Below are 17,198 nucleotides of genomic sequence, written 5' to 3' on the forward strand. Positions count from 1 at the left end.
AGATACATTCCATCCACTGGTTCACTCCCCAATTGCCTGCAACCGCTGTAGCCAGCAGCCAGAAGCTCCATCTGAGTTTCCCATATGGGTAGCAGAGACCCAAGTATTTGGGCCATCATCTGCCATCATTCTTCCAGGTACCTTAGCAGAAAGCTAGATCTGGAGTGCGGAGTAATCAGGACTTGAACCAGGTAGTCTAATATGGGATGCAGTTGTCCCAAGTAGTGGCTTAATCCACTGTGCTGTAGAATCTCCCTCTATTTATTTATTTGAGAGACAGACAGATGGAGAGATAAAGTGAGGGAGCTCCCATCTACCAGTTCACTTCTCAGATGCCTGCAGTGGCCATATTCAGGGCTTAAGCCAGGAAGCCAGGAACTCGGTCCCAGTCTCCTATGTGTGTGGTAGGGACCCAGTTAATAGAGCCATCGCAGCTGCCTCTCTGAGCCTGTACCAATGGGGGAAGCTGAACTAAGGAGTGGAGCTGGATAAACCCAGACATTCTAATGTGGGATACAAGAGCCTGATCACTAGGTCTAATGCCCCCTCTACCATCTTTGATGATCAACGTACTGAAATGTGTCTCCTTTTGCAGTAAAGTGGAGAAATAATGGAGAGATGGGAACTTGTAGACATTGCTGGTGAATTCATAACTGGTGAACTACTTTTAAGAACAATTTGGCATTGTCTAGGTAGAAGCCCTGTGGCCAGAGGAAAGCGATTCTACTTTTGGGCATGTACTTGTGGGAAAGACTATGCTGAGGAGACATGACAGCCAGATTTACTCTAGCAAAATTGAGAAACATCCTGTCTTCAATAAGATAAAAGAATAATAGTATATATGACAATGATTGACAGTATGTAACTTTTGAAAGGAGTGAAATAGGTCTTGTTTTGTATTTGGACATGCGGATAACTCCTGGAGTGTAAATTATAGGGCTGTTTGAAAAACCAGTACCATCATTTATGGTGACATGTCCTCATAAGTTTAAGGGCATGAGTAGGAAGGCTCTGCATCCATTTGAAAATCCTCTGGGAAGGATGTGAATGGGATGGGACAGTGTACAAAGGAAGCATCAACTGCTTGTTTTACATTGTGGATGTTAAAGAAGACCTAGAACCCAAACTATCAGATGTTATTATTTGTTAACTGTGGGTTTGGGAATCTGGATATTTGTGGTGTTTATTTTATGGTTCCCAACAAATCTTTAGTATGCTTGAGCTATTGAAAAGGGGAAGAAGACATCTGAAAAAAGGCATTTGGATTGGTAGATTAAGAGGTTATTGGTAGGGGTTGGCACTCTGGCATAGTGGGTAAAGCCACTGCCTGCAGCATTGGCATCCCTTTTGGGCGCTGGTTCGAATCCCAGCTGCTCCACTTCCGATCCAGCTCTCTACTGTGGCCTGGGAAAGCAGTGGAAGATGACCCAAGTGCTCGGGCCCCTGCACCCATGTGCAGAGTCCCGGAAGAAGCTCCAGGCTTCTGTCTTCAGGTTGGCACAGATCTGGCTGTTGAGGCCGATTAGGGTGTAAACTAGTGGATATGTTTTGCGATTGACAGTAAAACTGCAGGTAATAGTTTAATGCCTTTATAGGTCCAACATCACCTTGCTGATTTTTTTTTTTTTTGAGATTTATTTGAAAGTCAGAGTTAGAAAAGGAGAGAGAGAGAGAAAGGTCTTCCATCCGCTGGTTCACTCCCCAGTTGGCTACAACAGCTGGAGCCGATATGAAGCCAGGAGCCAAGAGCTTCTACCTGGTCTCCCATGCAGGTGCAGGGGCTCAAGCATTTGGACCATCTTCTGCTGCTTTCCCAGGCATATTAGCAGGGAGCTGGATCAGAAGTGAAGCAGCCGGGACACAAAAGTGACAGCCATGTGGGATGCTGATACTGCAGGTGGTGGCTTACTGCTGTACCACAGTGCTGGCCCCCACACAGTAGATTATTAAAGGCTGGTAGCTCAGGAAGATCAGGTAGGCAGTTAGCCTTTTTGGAGAAGGTTACCAACTAGGAGTCCAAGAAAAAGAAAAGCTAAATAAAGCCGAGTAAAGTGGACATTGAGGGGCTCTCTGTAGGATCAGAGCTTAAGAAGAATAGAAAAAATGTGATGAACTGCTGGGATATTGGCTTAATGGAGGAGTAGGGATACATGTTTCTTAAATGGCAGCAGTGACAGGGATAAGCTGATTACTGTGAATTTGAAAGGGACTCATTTCACAGAATTTTGTGATGTTCTTCATAGTGCTTGGCAGTGTAGAGAGGGGATAGGAACTGAAGATAGGGATATCTAGGTTTAAAGTTGACAAAAGGACTTTAGAAGAAGGGTAACAGACCAACAATGAATGAAGCAGTCAAGTACTGGAACTCATGATTAATTTATGTACTTTACATGAAGGTTTGTTTTGCTCATTATCATAGCAATGATTTTTATCTTATTAGACATTTGGTAATGTTCCTTAGGCAGCAGTGAAATAGGTATGGTAATTACCATGAATTTGAAATGCATTGAATTTACAGAATCTTGTGCCTGTCTTCAGTATTGCCTGCCAGCATGTTCAGGAACATACTGCTTCAATTATAGCATAAATAAGCTAGTTGAAGAAATGTTTTCGTTATTTGAATTAGCCTATTAATTAAAGGTGAACTGTAATTCTTAATTTCTTGGAGGTCGTTTATCAGATCACCTTAAATATTCTGAACATAGTTAAGCCAGGAAACAACATATACATACCTTTTAAAAAGTTATTTATTTATTTATTTATTTATTTTTAAGATTTATTTATTTGAAAGGCAGAACTACAGAGAGGCAGAGAGAGAGAGACAGGGGTTTCCCATCTACTGGTTCATTCCCCAGATGGCTGCAATGGCTGGAGCTGAGCAGATCCGAAGCCAGGAGCTTCTTCTGGGCCTGCCATGCAGATGCAGGGGCCTAAGGACTTGGGCCATCTTTCACTGCTTCCCAGGCCATAGCAGAGAGCTGGATTGGAAGTGGAGCAGCCAGGACTTGAACCGGTGCCCATATGGGATGCCGCCACTGCAGGCAGTGGTTTTACCTGCTAGACCACAGTGCCGGCCCCTAAAAAATTTTATTAAATCTTTCAGCTGGTTCACCCCCAAATACCTGCAGCAGTCAGAGCTGGGCTGGGCTGAAGCCAGTACTCCATGTGGGTGGCAAGGACCCAAGTTCTTGGGCCATGATCTGCTACCTTCCTAGATGTGTTAATAAGAAGCTGGAGCATTAGAGTACTTGGGACTCCCATACAGGATGCGGGTGTCCAAAGTGGCAGCTTACCCCGCTGTGCCAAAATACCTATCCCCATATGCATGATTTTGTTGATTGATTGAGCCATGATAAAATGTTTCTGCTGTATAGCCGCTTTTTTTTTTTTTTTTTTTGACAGAGTGGACAGTGAGAGAGAGAGACAGAGAGAAAGGTCTTCCTTTGCCGTTGGTTCACCCTCCAATGGCCACCACGGCCGGCGCGCTGTGGCCGGCACACCGCGCTGATCCTATGGCAGGAGCCAGGTACTTCTGGTCTCCCATGGGGTGCAGTGCTCAAGTACTTGGGCCATCCTCCACTGCACTCCCTGGCCACAGCAGAGAGCTGGCCTGGAAGAGGGGCAACCTGGACAGAATCCGGCGCCCCGACCGGGACTAGAACCCGGTGTGCCAGTGCCGCTAGGTGGAGGATTAGCCTAGTGAGCCGCGGTGCCAGCAATTGTATAGCCTCTTAATTCTTAGGATTCAAGGTAAATTACTGCTTCTGTAGAACTCAAATTCTGATGGAAGCTGGTTTGACAGTATGTAGTAGTTCAGCAGTGCATATTGTTGTGATTTTTTTTTTAAAGATTTATTCATTTATTTGAACAAGTTAAACAGAGAGAGGAGAAGCAGAGAGAGAGAGAGAGGTCTTCCATCCGATGGTTCACTCCCCAATTGGCCGCAACAGCCGGAGCTGCGCCAATCCGAAGCCAGGAGCTAGGAGCTTCTTCCGGGTCTCCCATTGAGGTGCAGAGGCCCAAGGACTTGGGTCATCCTCTTACTGCTTTCCCAGGCCATAGCAGAGAGCTGGATCGGAAGAGGAGCAGCCAGGTCTCGAACTAGCGCCCATATGGAATGCTGGCGCTTTAGACCAGGGATTTAACCCGATGCACCACAGCGCCGGCCCCTATTGTTGTGATTTTAATCTTGGGCTTTGGAGTCAAACTGTCTTGGATTCTAATTCTGTTTCTTCCTCCTGTTAGCTTTAACTAATAGCTTTGACTTCTGTTGGCTATGAGATTCAGTGACCTCCTTGAACCTCAGTTTCTTTATCTGTAAAATGAGAACATTGATACTCCTCTCAAAGAGTGGTATGAGGATTCAATAATAAAATGGCTATTTATTGAGTACTTGTTACACACCAGCATATTTTTAAGTCTTGAGGACATAGCAGACACACACTCTGCGTGAGTTTACTTTCTAGTAACACAAGTATAATGTTAGATAGTGATTAGTACTGTGAAGAAAAAGTGTGGAAGTGGCATTTGAGCAGACACGATGTAATTATCTGAAGGAAGGGGCTCTAGGCAGAGGGATGCCAAATGCAAAGACCTGGTGAAGGCTTGGCCTGTTTGTGGCAGAGAGTCAGTGGGGCTAGAGCACAGGGGCTGGGGTGAGGGGTGGAGTTGGAGAAGATGAGGCTGTAGAGGTGTCTGGGGACAGGGCCATGAAGGGGCTTTAGGATGGTGGCTTTGGGATGGTGGGTTTTACCGTATGTATCCTGGGACGCCACTTGGAGTTTTGCCTAGGGGGTGATATGGTGTCACTTCTGTTTTGAAAGGATTGCTTGGGTTGGTGTGCAAAATCTCAACTGTCGGGAGACCAGTTAGGCTTCTGTTGAAGTAGTCCAGGTTGGAGATGGTGGTGGCTTGGGCTGCGGTGGTAGGTAGAGAGGTAGGAAGCCCTTAATACCTGGCCAGAAGTAAAAGGTTTATTGTGAGCTTTGAGGAGCATGTGAGGAGTATGATGAGGTTGGAAATGTGGGCGGAGACCATATAATGAAAGGCCTCATGTGCCAGGAAAGGCTGTTGGGGCTTTTTCTTGCGAGAAAATGGTTCTTGGGGGTATATGTTAGAGTAGGAGAATCTTTTTATAAATCCTTGTGACAAGGTTTAGGCTGATTCATATATGTGGGAGGGTAGCCAGCCACTTTTTATGCAATGGATAAAATTTTCAGCATTGTTTCTTGGTCTAACTTGTGTTTTAGAAAGACCTTTGATTGGTCAGTCTACACTGCTAAAGACTGTGATATGCTAAAGTGCGTGGATTTTCCTGTTTAGACTTCTGAACAGTTTGCTGTTAATTTAGACCTAATTCTGATAAGCTTTGTTAGCTGGTTTTAGCAGGAGGGCATTACTAGTTAATAACTAGAGCTGTCCCTTTTTTTCGCTGAGGAAGAGACAAGAAGAGATGGCGTATAGGGCAAAGAAGTTAAGAATCAGTTGCTCTGGCAGGCGCTGCGGCTCACTGGGCTAATCCTCCTCTTGCGGCGCTGGCACACCGGGTTCTAGTCCCGGTCGGGGTGCCGGGTTCTGTTCCGGTTGCTCCTCTTCCAGGCCAGCTTTCTGCTGTGGCCCAGGAGTGCAGTGGAGGATGGCCCAAGTCCTTGGGCCCTGTACCCATGTGGAAACCAGGAGAAGCACCTGGCTCCTGGCTTTGGATCAGCGTGGTGCGCTGGCTGCAGTGGCCATTGGAGGGTGAACCAACGGCAAAGGAAGACCTTTCTCTCTGTCTCTCTCTCATTGTCCACTCTGCCTGTCAAAAAAAAAAAAAAAAAAAAAAAAAGATTCAGTTGCTCTTCAATTTAAAGGAACGTCTGCCTACACCTATTTCCCAGTAACCTCATATGTTTACAGTGTTGTTCTGTTTTGAAGAGCATGTTTGATTTTGGAAGTTTGCCTTAATTGCAGTTTATGTTGTGAAATGTGTTTATAGTCACTGCAGACAGGAGAAATTTCAGTCATAAGGTTTTGTGGCATTAAGAAAATGAATTTATTTTTACATGTCTAATATGAATGATTATAATTTTTTTCCGGGCAAGAATAAAATACAGACTTTAAAAATTACATTAACTTTTTTGTCTTCAACTCTTGAGGTTGAAAAATTTCAACCCTCTAGTAAATTTGAAAGACTCATACATTAATTACCCACATATATGTCATCTAGGTTTACCAATTGTTAATATGTCACACTTAAAGCAAATGTATGTTCTTTATATACTGCTTTCGGTTGTTATTGAAACCATTTGCCCTAAATATTTCAGCTATATTAACTTCTAAGTCTTTTAATTACTATTTTGAATATTTATATGCCTGACGTTTAGTTTTAATTCTTGTATATTCCAGGTGAGCAGCATTGTAATACTGCAGGGAAAAATCATAGCACATATAGGGCTTGGTATTATCTGGGGTTTCAGGAATCTATGGGGATCTTGGAATGTGTCCTCTGTTGAAAAGTATGGGGTTATTGTAATTATATTTAAATATAGCTTATAGTATGATTTAAAATTGGAATTTTTCATTTTATTTTCTCAGAACAACAGGATATGGATTTGGATATAGAATTTGATGTGCACCTTGGAATAGCTCATACCCGTTGGGCAACACATGGAGAACCCAATCCTGTCAATAGCCACCCACAGCGCTCTGATAAAAATAATGGTATGCATAGATTCTACATGCTTTGGAATGATTGCCGAGGGCTGGTGATGGGAGAACAGGGAAGACGCTTTCGTTTTCATTATTTTAATTATTTATTTAACCAGTGTCATATTAATACTTCGTTGTTTTTTTTTTTGTTTTTTTTTTTTTTTTTAGTTTTTTTAAATTTGAAAGGCAAATATAAAGACAGAGAAGGAGAGAGAGAGGGAGAGGAAGAGGGAGAGAGAGAGAGATCTAGCCAGGGGCTCTTCCAGGTCTCCCACATGGGTGCTGGGGCCCAAGGACTTGGGCTGTCTTCCATTGCTTTCCCAGGCCATGGCAGAGAGCTGGATGTAGATTCTATCCTTTTGCTTCCTCTTATTTCATCTGTCCCTATAGATATCGTTTAACCAATTTTGGGGGTCTGTTTTTCCCTAAGCAAATGGGGCGAGTATTTGGTGCAGTGGTTAAGACTCTGCATCTCATATCATAGTATCTGGATTTGAGTCCTGGCCCTGCTTCCAATTCCTGCTTCCTTGAGGTAGCAGGTGATGGCTGTGGTAGCTGGGTCCCAGCCACCAATGTGGGAAGCCCATGTTGAGTGGTGGGCTCCTGGCTTCAGCCTGGCCTAGTCCTGAATATTGTGGGCATTTTTAAAAAAAGACTTATTTATTTATTATTTGAAAGGCAGAATGACATGGAGCAAACTTCCATTTGTTGGTTACTCCCCAAATGTCTGTAATAGCTGGGGCTAGGCCAGATTGAAGCCAGAAGCCAGGAACTCCATTCTGGTCTCCTACAAAGGAGGCAATGACTCAAGTACTTGAGCTATCATCTGCTGCTTCCCTGGCACATTAGCAGGGAGCTGGATCAGAAGTGGAGCAGCCGGGACTTGAACTGGCACTCTGATACGTAATGCAGGCGTCTTAAGCAGCAGCTTAACCTGCAATGCCACAACTCCTGCCCCTGGTGTGGGCATATGAAGAGTCAACTAGGGGATGGAAAGTCTCTTTCTGCCTCTCTTTGTCTTTCTACCTTTGAAATAAATAGAAATAAAGTAACTTTAAAAGTAAACGGGGGCCGGTGCTGTGGTACAGTGGATTAATGCCCTGGCCTAAAGCGCCTGCATCCTGTATGGGTGCCAGTTCGAGACCTTGCTGCTCTGCTTCTGATCCAGCTCTCTGCTATGGCCTGGGAAAGCAGTAGAAGATGGCCCAAGTCCTTGGGCCCCTGCACCTACATGGGAGACCTGGAAGAAGCTCCTGGCTCCTAGCTTCGGATCAGCACAGCTCTAGCTGTTACGGCCAATTGGGGAGTGAACCATCGGATGGAAGACCTCTCTCTGTCTCTCTATGCCTCTCCTCTCTCTGTGTAACTCGTTCAAATAAATAAATAAATCTTTAAAAAAAATAAGCAAATACATATGTTTGAATATGCATGTATATATAATGTGGGTATACTCCCTTTTTGATTTTTTGTTTTAGAGATTTATTTATTTACTTGAAAGGCAGAGTTAACAGGCAGAGGCAGAGAGAGAGAGAGATCTTCTATCTGCTGGATCACTCCCCAAATGTCTACAACATCGAGCTGGCCCATCTGAAGCCAGGAGCCAGAAGCCTCTTCCAGGCTTCCCACATGGGTACAGGGGCTTAAGCACTTGGGCCATCTTCTACTGCTTTCCCAGGCCATAGCAGAGCGCTAGATTGGAAGTGGAGCAGCCAGGTTCTCAAACTGGTGTCCATGTGGGATGCCGGCACTATAGACAGCAGCTTCACCCACTAAGCTGTCCCCCCTTTTGATATTTTTTAAAGATTTATTTATTTGAAAGGCAAAATGATGGAGAGAGAGAGCGAGAGCGAGAGCACTTCCATCCGCTGATTCACTCCCTAAATCACTTTAGTGGCCAGGGCTGACACAGGCTTAAGCAAGAAGCCTGGAACTCTGTCCATATCTCCTGCATGGGTACAGGGGACCAAGCATTTGAGCCATCTTCCACTGCTTTCCCAGGTATATCAATGGGGAACTGGATTGAAAGTGGAGCAGTCAGAGCTCAAACTGTACCCATATGGGGTGCTGGCATTTCAGGCAGTGTCTTAACCTGCTATGCAGGTCTCTAAGGAAAAACATTTTGATAATTTAATGTAAAATTACATTTAGTAATAACTTTTCTCATGAGTTAACTGAGCCTTAAAGCAACTCACATTGGTAGTTTTGTATATACTATTGTTGACTGCAAATAATAGCATTATTAACTCTTGATTATCCAATTTTTGCATTTTTTCAAAGGAATTTAATTATAAAAGATGAAAATTATTCCCAAGAATAATTTGCTATTGGAATTACATATAGTAGATTTATGTATTTATGTATGTCAGAGTTACAGAGAGAGAGAGACAGAAAGATCTTACATATTCTGGTACATTCTTCAAGTGGCTGCCAGTGGAAGCTAAGAGCTTTGTCTGGGTCTCCTGCATGGATGGCGTGGGCCCATGCCCTTGGACCATCCTCCACTGCTTTCCCAGGTGCACAAGCAGGGAGCTAGTTTGGAAGTGGAGCAGCTGGGACACAAACCAGTGTCCATATGGGGGTGCCAGTGTCACAGGTGGATGCCTAACAAAGTATGCCACAATGCTGGCCCCTGGAATTATATTTTAATGTTCATTTATGTGACATTTTAGGAATTATGTGGACCTCAAGCAAGGGAATTTGTAGATTGAATAACTGTTGGCTTTTTCTTAGTAAATGCCTTCAGTTTATTTATTTATTTTTTAATACCTGTTTGTTTATCTGAAAGTCAGAGTTACAGTATTGGTGGACGAGGGGAGAGAGAGAGAGGTAGATAAGATATCTTTCATACTCCTAATGACTGCAATGGCCAGGGCTGGACGAGGCTGAAGTGAGCAGCTTCATCTGGTTCTCCTATTGGGTGGCAGGGGCCCCAGTACTTGGGCCATATTCTTCATTTTCCAGGCATTAGCAGGGAGCTGGATGGAAGAGGAGCAGCTGGAACACTAACCAGCACCCATATGGGATGCCAGTGTTACAGGCAGCTGCTTAACCCACTGCACCACCACGCTGGCCCCCATTTTAGTTCTTAAATTTGTCTAGTATAATTGAGGATCACTGTTGTGGTTTGACAGGCCTCTCTTTAGACTGATACTCAGGAATGAATGAACAGAGAAATGAGATTAGTAGCTATTTATTGTAGCTCTTTCATTGTGCAGATGAGGATTCAGGCCCTGTAAAGACGCTGCCTACATAGGGTAACACTGGGTTATTGGTTTAACCACAACTGAAATTAATGTCTCTAGGCTGTGATTTTATTGTATTTCCTCCCAGTTTGCACTTCCCTAGAACTGTTTGCTTCTGCTAAGCTGCATAAACAATGCTGCTGCTCTACTTGTTGCTAAAAACCTCATGAGAAATACTTGATGCTTAATTACACCTGGAAGTTTTCAGCATGCTGCATATTATTTTCACCTGAGAAAAACCTATTCACAATAGTAACAATTTACAGCATCTATCAGACTTCTAATTTTTTGTCATCCATACTTTTATCTCGTTTAGAATTTATTGTTATTCACAATGGAATCATCACTAACTACAAAGACTTGAAAAAGTTTTTGGTAAGTAGAGTGACCTCAAGACATCAGTCCTTGGGGATACTTCTGATGTGCTGAGGCCTTTTGCTGGGATGTGTAGCACCATGTAATTATGATGAGAGAATTCCTGAGCAGTTCTGAGAGAAGACTGGTATATTGGACTTCTCTTTATTGACATAGGATAATTCTTTCTCCTATGGAAAGGAGATCATTACTTTTTTTTTTTCTTTAAAGATTTATTTATTTATTTGAAAGGCAGAGTTACAGAGAGGCAGAGGCAGAGAGAAAGAGAGTGAGAGAGATGTCTTCCATCCCATGATATTCACTCCCCAGTGGCTGCAATGGCTGGAGCTGGGCTGATCCAAAGCCTGGAGCCGGGAACTTCTTCCAGGTCTCCCAGGCGGGTACAGGGGCCCAAAGACTTGGGCCATCTTCCATGGCTTTCCCAGGCCACAGCAGAGAGCTGGATCAGAAGTAGAGCAGCCAGGACTCTATATGGGATGCCGGCAGTGCAGGCAGCGGCTTTACCTGCCACGCCACAGCGCCGGCCGGCCCCAGGAGATCATTACTTGATTTTATTATATTACTGGTGACCAAAAGACCAAATAAAATAGGAATTTTGGGGGACATCATTTATGTTGTTAATGATCCTATTTGTCAGTTGTTAGCTTCTAGGATATGTAAGAAGAGTCAGGATGGAGTAAGTGAAGGCTCTGTGTGCTTTCTGCGGTAGCTGTACACTGTGTAGGTGGTAATGGTGACCTTAGTGAGTGCCCCCTCAGGCTGTTGCAGTTGACCCGTGTGCAGTGATGGAAACATTCTGTTTGTCTGCTGTTCAGTGCAGGTAGCCATTGCCACAGGGACAGTTGAATTAATAGGACTGAGGGACGAAATTATTTAAAATTTTTTTAAAGATTTATTTATTTGAAAGTCAGAGTTATACAGAGAGGCGAGACAGAGAGACAGAGAGACAGAGAGAGAGAGGTCTTCCATCTACTGGTTCACTCCCCAATTGGCCACAACGGCCGGAGCTGCGCCAATCCGAAGCCAGGAGCCAGGAACTCTTCTGGGTCTCCCATACGGGTGCAGGGGCCTAAGGACTTAGGCCATCTTCTACTGCTTTCCCAGGCCACAGCAGAGAGCTGGATTAGAAGTGGATCAGTCAGGACTCGAACCAGTGCCCATATGGGATGCCGGCACTGCAGGTAGTGGTGTGTTTACTTGCTATGCCACAGTGCCAGCTCTAATATTATTTAATTTTAACTGAATTTAAAAAGGCACACACAGTTAATGGGTATTTTATTGGATACTGAAGTATTATTATCAAAGCAAATCATTATATTCATTGTATTAGTATTTTGTGTGTTCTCATTTAAAATTTATTCATATGTGGCATATATAGATTTATGTAAGGTTTTTAGTTAGAGAGATATATTCTCTCCACTGGTTCATTCCCCAAATGGCTGCAGTAGCTGAGACTGGGCCAGGATGAAGCCAGGAGCTTAACTATATTCGGGGCTTCCACATGGGCAGCAGAGGCCCAAGTACTTGGGTCATCTTCCACTGCTTTCGCAGGTACATTGGCAGGGAGCTGGATTGGATATGGAGCAGCTGGCCCTTAAAGAAGTGCTAATATGGTCGCAGGCAGTAGCTTAACCTTCTGTGCCACAATGCCAGCCCCGAATTATATTTAAGTGAATGTTTCATTTCATAGAATACCATGCTTTTGGGTTCACTATAATCAGATGGTGTTCTTAGTTTTAGACAATGGGTAATGGGATATGATGTTCAAAAAATATTAGAAATTAATGAGTTTGGCTGGCGCTGCGGCTCACTAGGCTAATCCTCCGCCTTGCTGCGCCGGCACACCAGGTTCTAGTCCCGGTCGGGGTGCCGGATTCTGTACTGGTTGCCCCTCTTCCAGGCCAGCTCTCTGCTGTGGCCAGGGAGTGCAGTGAAGGATGGCCCAGGTTCTTGGGCCCTGCACCCCATGGGAGACCAGGAGGAAGCACCTGGCTCCTGCCATTGGATCAGCGCGGTGCGCCGGCCGCAGCGCGCCGGCCGCGGCGGCCATTGGAGGGTGAACCAACGGCAAAAGGAAGACCTTTCTCTCTGTCTCTCTCTCTCACTGTCCACTCTGCCTGTCAAAAAAAAAAAAAATTTAATGAGTTTTCAGGGAAAAGGTTTTGTGGGATATATTTGAATATCATGAATATCTCCTTAAGTGTGCCATTTTTTTTTTCTTTCTACTTACAGGAGAGCAAAGGCTATGACTTTGAATCTGAAACAGACACAGAGACAATTGCCAAGCTTGTTAAGTATATGTACGACAATCGGGAAAGTCAAGATATCAGTTTTACTACCTTGGTGGAGAGAGTTATCCAACAACTGGTATTAAACTACATTTTAAAACATAATCATGACAATGTTAATTACAAGAAATTTTATTGAAATTAAGTTTCATAAGCAGGAGCTGTGCTAATTTCCTGAGTATTTTTAGCTTTTCTTTTCCATATATATAACTATTCACCTTTAATAACGATTATGTAACTTATTCACCCACATGCACTTAAAATTCTACTTATTTCACTATAATTTAGTGTCATGGGAATGAAAACTAATCCAAAATTGAGGTTTATCTAAAAACTCTGGTATAATACCTGCATGTCTCTGAACCAGCCTAACCTACTCCTTATTTTTCCTTTTGGTGACTCCTCCTTGGCTCAGAAAAGTATTTGTACAGAAAAGTATTTTCCATCCCAAGAGAAAAACAATTTTCTCATCCCATCTCAGTTGCCAGAATTAAAGATTGAAGACATTAAAGATCCACAAAATTCTAAGTTCATAGTGATGTCTGTTCCCACCTCTACTCATAACACTAGTTTTCCCATTATTTTTTTGTAATGTTTATTTTTTTTACTTGGAAGACAGAGAAACAGAGAGGGAGAAAGAGAGAGATCTTCCATCTGTTAGTTTGTTCCCCAAATCCCTTCAGCAGCCAGGGCTGGGCCAGGCCAAAGCCAGGAGCCTGGGACTCCATCTGGGTCTCTCACATGGGTGACAGGAGCCCAAGTACTTGAGCCCTCATCCGTTGCCTCCCTCTGTTGATCTGATGCATCAGCAGGAAGCTGTATTAGAAGTGGAGCAGCTGGGACTCAAGCTAGCACTCTGATATGGGATGCGCCATCTCAAGTGGCAGTGTAACCTGCTGTGCCATGATGCTGGCCGCATAATGTTTCCATTTAAAAGCTCTTTACTTTCCTAATAAGGTATAACCCTCAACTCCCACATGCATCCGAGTCTTGTGATGGCTGCAGCAGAAGGAGGTAGGGAGCTGCAGAATGTAAAGGCCAGTGCCTTCTCTTTAGCCACATCAGAGTAGTGTGCCTTCCAAGCATTGTCTAGTTTCTACTTGGTTTTCCGTTCTCTTTGTTTTGTAATCCAGTTTGTGTCTTCCTTTCTTAACTCGTTTTCTTTCTTAACCCATTCTTGATTTCCTTAGGCCTTGTCCTCTAAGAGGTTGGGTTGATGGGGTGGTATGGTGTGCATGGTAATGACTGTGGTTTTGTATAGTTATATTTCTGATGTCAAGGTCAAAAAGAATGGAATATAACAATGGAATATATAATATAAATGGAATATAACTACGAGGGCACAGAATGAGTTTTAGATATTGAGCTTGGGATCCTTTCTAATTCTGTTCTACCGTAACTAGTTCATAGTCTAAGAGATGTCTGCTGGGGCTGGTGCCCTGGCTCACTTGGTTAATCCTCCCCTTGTGGTGCTGGCATCCCATATGGGCTCCGGGTTCTAGCCCCAGTTGCTCCTCTTCCAGTCCAGCTCACTGCTGTGGCCTGGGAGGGCAGTGAAGGATGGCCCAGGTCCTTGGGCCCCTGCACCCGCATGGGAGACCAGGAGGAAGCACCTGGCTCCTGACTTTGGATCCGTGCAGCGCCGGCCATAGCGGCCATTTTGGGGTGAACCAATGGAAAAAGGAAGACCTTTCTCTCTGTCTGTTTCTCTCTCTCTCTCTAACTCTACCTGTCAAATTAAAAAAAAAAAAAAGTCTGCTGAGAAGTCTTGGTAACATGTACATAGTGATAAATTAAATGGTTGAGAGTGGGTGTTGTGGCAGAGTGAGTTAAGCCACCCCTTGGGATGCCTGCATCCCGTATGGGTACTCTGTTTCTGATCTACCTTCCTGTTAATGCATATTTTGAGAGGAAGCTCAAGTACTTGAGCCCCTAACACCCATAAGAGAGACTTGGATAGAGTTCCAGGATCCTGGATAGCAGATAGAAGATATTTCTCTCACTCTTTTTTTCAAATAAATAAAAATAAATAAGCTTTAAAAAAAAGTGGTCTGTTTTTGTAGCTATTATCTGTTGAGCATACTTGTATTTTGAGAGTGGGCTTGGTTTAAAAAATTGAATCTTGTTTGTACCAAAGCTCAGGAGTGTGTACCTAAAATTTACACCTGTTAAGAAAGTAATGCAAAAGAGCACTGTGTGAACAAAAAGCTTCTTTGCTGAGGCAAGTATGTTTTTGACGTTTCACATTTGATAATTGATTATAATAAATATTGGTAATGCATTTTTTTTTCTCTCCATAGGAGGGTGCTTTTGCGCTTGTGTTTAAAAGCGTTCATTTTCCTGGACAAGCAGTTGGCACAAGGTACATATAAATCTAATAATGACTGATACTTAACACATTTTTTGAAATATTTGAGCTACAAGTTTATTCTCTGTATACTGTACATGACCCTTTTCTGTAAAGGGTCTGCCCTTTCTCATCTGTGGATTTAGCACTCTTCCATTTATCAGAATCCCTGAATAAAACAAGTCCATTTTGGCATTTATAATTGGCCTTTTGTCTCTGGCAGGGATTGGCATGTTTTATGAATTTGCTTATTGGATATTTTCTAATTTCAGGCCCCAAACATTATCTTTCTGTTCTTTGGAAACTTAACTGTGGGCAGATTCCTAGATAATTGTAGCATCACTACTTTTGCTTGGGTATTTAGGCCTGATTATGAAGTACTTTGAAGAGTGGTGAGGCTCCTTAAGATCTGGTAAAAGAGAGATACCTTAAAGCTGAAGATAGCTGACAGAGGCCAAGTTGTTAAACATTCATGCGTTGGTATTCTGTGTGCAATTAAGAGTATCCATTTGTATTAAAAAGGAAAAAAATTTTAAATGCATTGGTATAGAACAGGGGTTGGCAAAGTTTTTCTGATATGGGCTAGATAATACCATTTAACCTCTCTAAACTTTCCTGATACACTGTGGTAGCAACTATAGAACATATGTAAAAAAATGGGCCTGGTGCATTTCAATAAAACATTATTTGATACAGTTTTAATTTGTTGATTAAAAGAAACAATAATGATAAAAAAGTTAATTTACAAAAATAGATAGCCTGGCCTATGGGTCTTAGTTTCTGAATACAGTTCTTTTGTGTATCTGAAGTTGAATTAGGAGGAAGAATTTTAAGAGGTTTTTTTTTTAATGTTTATTAATTTTTATCTAGTTGAAAGAGCATAACAGAGACAGAGAGAGAGAGAGAGAGAAGATATTGATACTAAGCATGAGATTTTTTTTCTAATTCTGTCCTCCACCTACTAAGCATATTTATTGAGTAACCTTGGTTGCATGGACAGTGGTGACTTTTAAATTGGGTGAGTGTTAGTTTACTTCCCAAATACCCACAACAACCAGAACTAAGCCAGGACAAAGCCAGGCTCCCAGACTTCCAGTTGGGACTCCCACGTGGTTGGCAGGGGGCCAAGCATTTCTGCTGCCTTGTAGGAAGCTGGATCAGAAGCAGATTAGCTGGGACTTGAACCAGCACCCCAATATGGGATTTGGGAGTCCTATATGGATTTGGGAGACTTAACCTGTTGTACCACAGTAGCCGTCCCTGGAGGGAAAATTTAAACATTGTTTGAAGAGAGTTGGCTCATTAAATTTAAATTTTATATTGTTAGTACATTATTTATTAAAATAATTATTTTAATTAAATAAAGGTTAATAATTAACCATTATTAAAATGGTTTAATTTTGATTGATTTTGCATTTACAGGCGAGGTAGCCCTCTGCTGATTGGTGTACGGAGTGAACATAAACTTTCTACTGATCACATTCCAATACTGTACAGAACAGGTAAAATGACTGCTACATCATGCCATGGGGAGAATGTACAACTTGAGTGCAGTAGATATAAAAATGATCTCCCTTATGTTGGAATAAATGCCCCTTTGGTCAGATCCTCGTGCATATATAGTTCTGTCTGGACGTGGGAAGATTTGTTTTTGTGAGTTCTCTGACAAGTAGAATTTTTTTCTGTTGTATATCTTTAGCTAGGACTCAGATTGGATCAAAATACACACGGTGGGGATCACAGGGAGAAAGAGGTGGGAAATGCACTCTGCATGGATGGGGAGGAATTTTAGCCTCTTTTGTTTGTTCGTTACTAATTCTTTGTTCTTGGAGTGAATGAATGTGCTGGGCCTCTAAAAATATGCTTATTTTATGGGGAAATATATTTTCACATTATTTTTCTAATTTGCAGAGTATATTTTGTCTGTCTGCTTTTGCCATTTAGAAAACTGCTTTTAATAATTTGTTTCATTAAAATCTCAGATTTGAGAAAATAGTTGAAATTGTAAAGTTTGTTTTTCTTTGTTTTAAAATCACGTAGGATACATGCTTAGGTTAGCAAAAAAGCATTGTATGCTAGGTTATTGCAGATTGAACTAAATGCTAATTATTTGAATAATTTAGGTTAACTTTTAACTGAAAAATGTTTAAGTAGTCTTTTTGCATGACATTTTATTTTACACATGACATGTAATATCTTGATTGGCTTTATTTGAATTTGGAATCTGTGTTTTTGTTCATTTTTGAAGTTTCTTTT

At 42.5% G+C, this 17,198-nt stretch overlaps 1 protein-coding gene across 2 annotated transcripts in view; it reads left to right on the forward strand.

The window, feature by feature from the left end:
• The window catches only part of GFPT1 (glutamine--fructose-6-phosphate transaminase 1), a 75,254-nt gene that overhangs the window by 18,508 nt on the left and 39,548 nt on the right, over nt 1-17,198 (forward strand). The window contains exons 4-9 of one of the 2 annotated variants that reach the window (XM_070069025.1): nt 6,577-6,702; nt 10,249-10,307; nt 12,540-12,674; nt 14,896-14,957; nt 16,365-16,444; nt 16,642-16,695. In XM_070069025.1, the coding sequence (XP_069925126.1) occupies nt 6,577-6,702; nt 10,249-10,307; nt 12,540-12,674; nt 14,896-14,957; nt 16,365-16,444; nt 16,642-16,695 (516 nt within the window). The remainder of the gene's footprint in view (nt 1-6,576; nt 6,703-10,248; nt 10,308-12,539; nt 12,675-14,895; nt 14,958-16,364; nt 16,445-16,641; nt 16,696-17,198) is intronic. The other variant, XM_070069024.1, reaches the window with a different exon arrangement.

This window comes from Oryctolagus cuniculus, chromosome 2 (assembly GCF_964237555.1).
Source record: "Oryctolagus cuniculus chromosome 2, mOryCun1.1, whole genome shotgun sequence".
Taxonomy (NCBI): Eukaryota; Metazoa; Chordata; class Mammalia; order Lagomorpha; family Leporidae; genus Oryctolagus; species Oryctolagus cuniculus.